Below are 6,866 nucleotides of genomic sequence, written 5' to 3' on the forward strand. Positions count from 1 at the left end.
TCCTTCAGCTTTAGGAGTTTGTGAATTCTAGTAAAGGCCTAGTTGTGGAACTGGACTTTCTCTCAGGCTGATTCTGCCTCTTGCCTTTTTAAATGCTAGTGTATCCCGTGGTTGTCAGCAACCAGCTTTTTCGCTCTCCATATTCTTTCACCAAGAATCTCATAAACTCTTCATTATGACTCTCTCAAATGTATGGGGTCCCAGGAACTTTACAGAGGTGCCTGGCTGGCTCAGTCAGGAGAACATGCAACTTTTGACCTTGGGGTTATGAGCTGGAGTCCCACGTTGGGTGCAGAGTTTACTTAGGATTAAAAAAAAAAAAAAGCTCCAGATTTACTTTTTAAAAAATGTTTACTTATTATTTTGAGAGACAGAGAGCACATGTGTGTGCATGGGGAAAGGGCAGAGAGAGAGAGAGAGAGAGAGAGAGAGAGACACAGAGAGAGAGAGAGAGGAGAGAGAATCCCAAGCAGGCTCCACACTGTCAGCACAGATGCAGGGCTCGATCTCATGAATCATGAGATCATGACCTAAGGAGAAATCAAAAGTTGGACGCTTAACCAACTGAGCCACCTAGGCGCCCTCATACTTACATTTCTATTCATTGCACAGGGTTAACTACATGTGCTACAACCCCTTTAAAAGTATCAAGCAAATCAACGAAATTATATATAGCAAACTTCTTTGTCAGTATGGCTTACCGATCAAAACCACAAGTTTTAGGATCAGATGTGTCTGAATTTGAATCCCAATGTCACTTACTCTGTGTAACCTTGATCAAATCAATGTCAAGTTTCGATTTTTCATGTGTAAAATGGGGTTAAAATATACTTACAACTCATATTGTTGTTGTATGTGCATGTTTTATATATGCAGCTCAGAACAATACCTGAAATATGCTAACAGTTCAATAAATGTTACCTATTATTATCAATAGCATCACTATCTTCCTAATCCTCCAGATTTAACCACTCAGTCATCTTTGATGCCTTCTGTCCTTTTTTAAAAAATATATTCAATAAAAAAATATATATATATATTCAGTCAGCATTTGTACATTTTCATTTTCCAATATGATATCTATTTTTCATTCCTTCAGAGATTTAGATTATTATTGTAGTCATCCAACTGGATTACTAGCTTTTTTTAATTCTTACAGGGTAAAGCCTCTTATTTTTGTTTCCTCTATATTATAGTTAGTATAATGCCTTATACATAAAAGTTTTGCTATTACTAGACAAGTCAAATAATCTTCACATTTATTTATTTCTCCATTAGATCCCTTGAATTCTTTGAGGACAGAAAGTATGTTGGTCCTCTCTGTATATCTGCACTTATCAAATTCCTTAGCAAATGTTTGTTGAACAAATGAGAACGAATGTTGATTAGTCTCCCTGTCTCAAACTCAATTAACCTATCCTCAATCTAGCTTCCACATATGCAAAAGATAGCTTAGATATTCTCTAATCCAACCATTTATTCTGACCAAACTGGCCTGACCACATTATCACAAGCAGTCCCACTGTATTAGTCAGGACTCTTGATTTTGTAACAAAAAATTCTGTTCAAATCAAGCAGAAAGGGGAATTTATTAACTTGCTGTCCAAGGACAGCACTATCTTAAGGCCTGGCTATTGAACCAAAGGTTCAAACACTGTCATCAGAACTTGGTCTCACTCTTTCCATCTTTTGGCTCTGCCTTCCAATTATCAGTAAGCTCTAGGCTCACATTCTATTCTCTCAGCAATCCCCAGGGTCCAAATCATGCCTCTTTCTCAATAGTTCCAATAAAAAATTCAGAATTAACAGTCATGTGTGCTCCTGGAAAATGTGCCCATCTCTGAGCAATCACTGTGACCAGAAGGATATTGACTGGCTAGGTCTGGCGTCAGTCACATGCACACCCTTGTGTTGGGCTGGGATAGCCATGAAACTGAGAGGAGTGATTTCCTAGGAAAATTGGATTACTGTAAATCAGATGAAAGGGTAATGCATAATAGACTGGCAAAATTAACTGATGTGCCATATACTCTAGGAATTTTTGCATGTTGTCCACCACTGCCTGGAATTGGTTTTCCTTCTCATTTTTGCCTACCCAAATCCTTTCCAACATTTCTGCCCCAAGAAGTCTTCTGTGATTTCTTTCTAAAATTTTCATTGTCCACTGGATCAAATTACCTATTCCCTAATAAATATTTCCCTTTTCCTAAAAATCTACCTTTTAAAACAAATAAGAGTGAAAAGCCTCAAGAAAATGTTCCTAATTAATTCTAATCATGTCAAATTATACGTAGTATGGGAAATATATGCTGTTTCTTAGAATATAAACTCTTGAAGGACAGCAGCTCTACCAGATACAGTCCATATACATTATGAGAGAACAGGCTATATGGCAACTTTGACACACACACACACACACACACACACACACACACACACACATATGGTATTCAAATAATTTTCCTGGCTTTAAATTTTAAAGAGTCTTAACAAAACATTTTAGTTAACATAAGTTGTGTCTGAATCCATTAAGCTATAGGTACGCTATGGTTTGGAGTTATCTCAAACTAGGCTCAAATCCTGGCTAACACTACCTTCCCTGGCCTTTAGCTACAGGTCTTTGAGCAAATTATCTAGTATCTCCAAATCTTGATTTCACTATCTGCAAACACAGGAATAGTAATATCTATCTGTACATAGGAAGGCTGTGACGTATAGCACAGAGAAAAGAGTTCCATGGACCTGGGCTGAAATTCTACCACCAATATTAATTACGGGACTTTCTCTGAGTGATTCCTCATCTGTAAATTCTGAGTACTTCTTCACATGTAAAGTGGGGATAATAATGCTTAGTCCATTGGTTGGTTGTTTTGAGCATTTAACAAGGCAATGTATTTTAAAACACCTAACAATGAATAGCAAACAGTGTATACTCAATAAATGATTATATCAGCATTAAATTATCTGTTTAAAATAACTCAGGTGCCTTGGTGGCTCAGTCAGAAGAGCAGAAGAGTGTGTGACTCTTGATCTCGAGGTTGTGAGTTTGAGCCCCACGCTGGGTGTAGAGATTATCCAAAAACAAAATCTTTAGGGGTGCCTGAGTGGCTCAGTTGGTTGAGTGTCTGACTCTTGATTTCAACTCAGGTCAGGATCTCACAGTTTGTGGGATCGAGCCCAGCTTTGGGCTCTGTACTGACAGTACAGAGCCTGCTTGGGATTCTCTCTGTCCCTCCCCTCTCTCTGTCCCTCCCCTCTTTCTCAAAATTAATAAACATTAAAAAAAAAAAAAGAAATAAAATCTTTAAAAAATAAAATAATTCAGAGCACAGTAAGGGAAAAATTTATTGGTATTGGTTCTTTTTCTTCATAAATGCCTTTGGGTTTTCTTTGTCAGTTAATAAAATATTTCTTAAAAGCAAAACATGTTGGTCCTAGAACTATTTAAAAGCAGGTAAGATAACGAATGAAATAAACTGCTGTAATCAACTTGTTCTTTAGCTTCGCGTTTAATGGAGTAATACTGAAATGACTCACACCAATATAAATTGCCACATTACCCATCTCTGAAACAATCATATGCCATACAGCCATCTCCTGAACAGAATCAGGTAATCTGGGTTATGAACGACAATTGTGGATGTTGTCTATCAGAACATAAGCAAAAGGGAAGTGGCTGTTCATATTTACCTTAGCAAGAAAGTTTAATTTTAATAACATTCACTAAAAATACAAAATATCTTCAGTACAACTGTTTCCAAAAGAGATTAAATAATTAGACATTTAATTTCTTCCATTTTACACTAGAGTGAAAGTTTCTCTGGAAAGAAGTTTCTTAAAGTAGTTTAACAGTTCTGTTTATTTTTCTAACATGAGTGAATCATATGTAATACCCATCAACCTTTAATGAGTGCACATAGAAGATTTTCAAATCAAAGATTTTAAAATAAAATAAAATGGAATAAATATAAGACAAAGTACTACATATTCTTTCATTGCCAAAAAAAACACTATATCAAAATAAAATACCTAACTACATCATACTACACGAACCTGTGTAGGGGATTTTTTTCCTCCTTTGTGTAAAACATGAATAGGCTCAGTTTTTAATCTACTCCCTAAGGAAGCTATATTTTAAACACAAGAAAAGCATATTATGTTAAGCGCCTCGGTCACCAAACATTGTTCTCTACAACTGAGAAAACCAAATAATATCCAATTGCTTATTACCTTTCCTGTGTTCAAAAATATGTATAAAGCGAAGTAATGTTCATTTTTGAAAAGCGTTAATACAGATGGGGTAGGCAATCTATGTATCTTTTCTTCCCTCAACTTTTCAGGGAGGGCGTGAGAAAAGTAATGGGAGTCTGAAGGTTGGCTCTAGTAAGCCAAATAGATAAAGGTACAGAAAGAAAAGTTACAGCCTTAGGGCTCACATTAAAAACAACTCTTGAAGAAACGTCAGTGCTCCCATCAATGCTTCCCCAACAACGCAGTGGCCCATGCTCTGAACATATTAAGAGAGCCCAATCTTAGCAAATCCCAAATCTTAGCAAAGTCACTTTGGCATCCCCAATCCGAAAGGGCCTGCAGAAACCGGGGCGGGGCAAGGGTCTACTTCAGCGGCATTAAGTTAATTTTCTAGCAGAGTAAAACACTCTGTGTCTATCTCTACAGTCTCCTTCCCCGAGAGATGCTGCAGTCTGCCGCCTCGCCCCTGGCTCGGGGTCTGGCCCGCAGGCCGGGGCGGGGGTGGGGGGGGGGGTGCTGGGTGGGTCGGGCAGTCGGCTTCTCCCCGTTAGTCCGGTCCCAACCAGGCGCTATGGGACCGGTGGCTGTAACTAGCCCCGAGTCCTCCCACCGGATGGAGCGGCCTCCCGCCGCGTCCCGCTCCCATGGTCAGCAGGGATGCCCCGTGCCCCACTCACCCGCCCGGGTGGTGTCCGTCAGGTCATGGTTGGCCGCTCCCCGGGGAAACTCCCTCAGTTTCCGGCCGCTCAGGCTCAGCACCCCGGTCACAGCCGCCTCCTCTAGCGCTCGATCGAGGGAGCGGCTCCACGAACCCGGGCCAGGACCAGTACCTGCTCCGGAGCTTGGGCCGCAGTTAACACCGGAGAGGTTACCTCCCGACGCTACAGGGCCAGAGTATTCTGCAGCCGTGGCCACAGCGACCAACCCTGCGGCCGCCATTTCCCAGCCTACAACTCTCCGGCACACGGCTCAGCGCATGCGCTGCCAGAACTGATGGGTGGGCGGGGAAAGGGGCAAACAGACCCCGGGCGGTTGTCTTCACGCGCAGGGCTGCAGTGGCCCTCCGCACATCCAGGCTCTTGCCTCCGCCTGCATCGAGGTTTTGAAGGGAAATCAAAAAGGAACTCACAATCTTGGAGCACCCCCTCCTCTGGCTCCCAGTACCATTTTCAAAAATGCCCCTACAAAAATATCTTTCAGTGTTCCCCACAAAAACTTCAGTGCCTTCCTCCTTCAATACTGAAGGATTCGATTAAGCATCGAATTAAGGTTTACCATTCTTGCTACCAGAAACCTAGGCAGTGAGAAGAGGGGACCCTGGGGTACGACGTAAAACGTTTCCCCAACTCTGTCATTCTATACAGCAAGTGATCTAGATGGAGACGTGCTGTTAACTGTTATTTTCAGAAAGGAAAATAAATGCCAACCTGGCCCCCAAATTCCATAATCTTCATTGAAAGGGTATATAAATGTTTAGGGCCACCCTTTTACAAAATAGCTCTGAACAAAAAACACATTTTAAATAGTATTTGTCCTTTAGGCGAGATTTTATTGTTGAACAAATCAGGATGAACGGCATTAAAGTCTAAATTTTTTGTCTAGAACCAAAAGTGAGGGGGAAAAATGATCTGACCATAATCTAAATGTGAGAATTAGAGGTAGAATGGAAGAAATGATAAAACCCAAAATCATTATTGAAAAACTGGAAACTATCACTTCACTTTAAATCAATTAGGGCTCATCTACATTGTAACCAGTCTCCAGCATATTCTTCTTTTATACATTTAAGCCATTGCTGCTACACTGATGTAAATTTCCCCTACAATGAACCAACTAGTATTTGTGGGAAATAGAAGAGACTGTTAGAGCTCTTTTCCTAGATTACAATCTAATTATAGAATTCAGACAAACATACCAATCAGAGAGTAGGACAACAGAAAAAGGGCTGAGTAGGGGTAGCTGGGTTAATCTATCAGAATTCAAAGAAAAGGATCTGCATCATGGATGAATGAAATTTTGGAAAAATCTTAAAGACTATGAAATAGGCAATAGTAGGAAGGTGAGAGGAGTATCAGCACGAACACACCCAGGTATGATTTATAATGGTACATGTGTATTTAAGGCCACAAGCCAAAAAGTTCATGAGACAGCAAAAGAAAATAAGGTTGAAAAGCCTATTCATCAAAGCCCAACTCTTCTACGAAACTTTGATTAGCACTTCCCCCAACTCCTACATGGAAGAGACTGTGAAAATGTTTAATTTCAGTAACAAAGCTGATTAGTAACAGCTGCTCAGAGTTGTTCTATGAATTCTTACCTTCTAGGTTCCTCAGCAGCAAGTTCCATGACCAATTATCAGTATCAAGGTCTGTTATGAGCATGGGTCATTGCAATGGCAAGTGATTTACCAGCTCAAAAAACATTTATCCAATATATGAACTGCTTTTTTGTTATTCTGATCTAAAATTGTTTTGCTCTTCTTAAGAAAGATTTTAAGCTATTTTAGGAGAGCAGGATCTCATTCTGCATTTTTTTTAGGAAATATTTCAACTACAGTGACTAAAAGCATAATCATATATTCCATATTAACACTGTTACCAGATATCTTTATAAAA

The 6,866-nt window shown here is 39.8% G+C and overlaps 1 protein-coding gene across 6 annotated transcripts in view; it reads right to left on the reverse strand.

The window, feature by feature from the left end:
* The window catches only part of LRCH3 (leucine rich repeats and calponin homology domain containing 3), a 118,280-nt gene extending 113,052 nt beyond the window's left edge, over positions 1–5,228 (reverse strand). For all 6 annotated transcript variants that reach the window (XM_049628326.1, XM_049628323.1, XM_049628327.1 and 3 more), the window contains exon 1: positions 4,929–5,228. In XM_049628326.1, the coding sequence (XP_049484283.1) occupies positions 4,929–5,190 (262 nt within the window). In that variant the 5' untranslated portion in view covers positions 5,191–5,228. The remainder of the gene's footprint in view (positions 1–4,928) is intronic.
* Positions 5,229–6,866: the final 1,638 nt, after the last annotated feature.

This window comes from Panthera uncia, chromosome C2 (genome assembly GCF_023721935.1).
Source record: "Panthera uncia isolate 11264 chromosome C2, Puncia_PCG_1.0, whole genome shotgun sequence".
Lineage (NCBI taxonomy): Eukaryota > Metazoa > Chordata > Mammalia > Carnivora > Felidae > Panthera > Panthera uncia.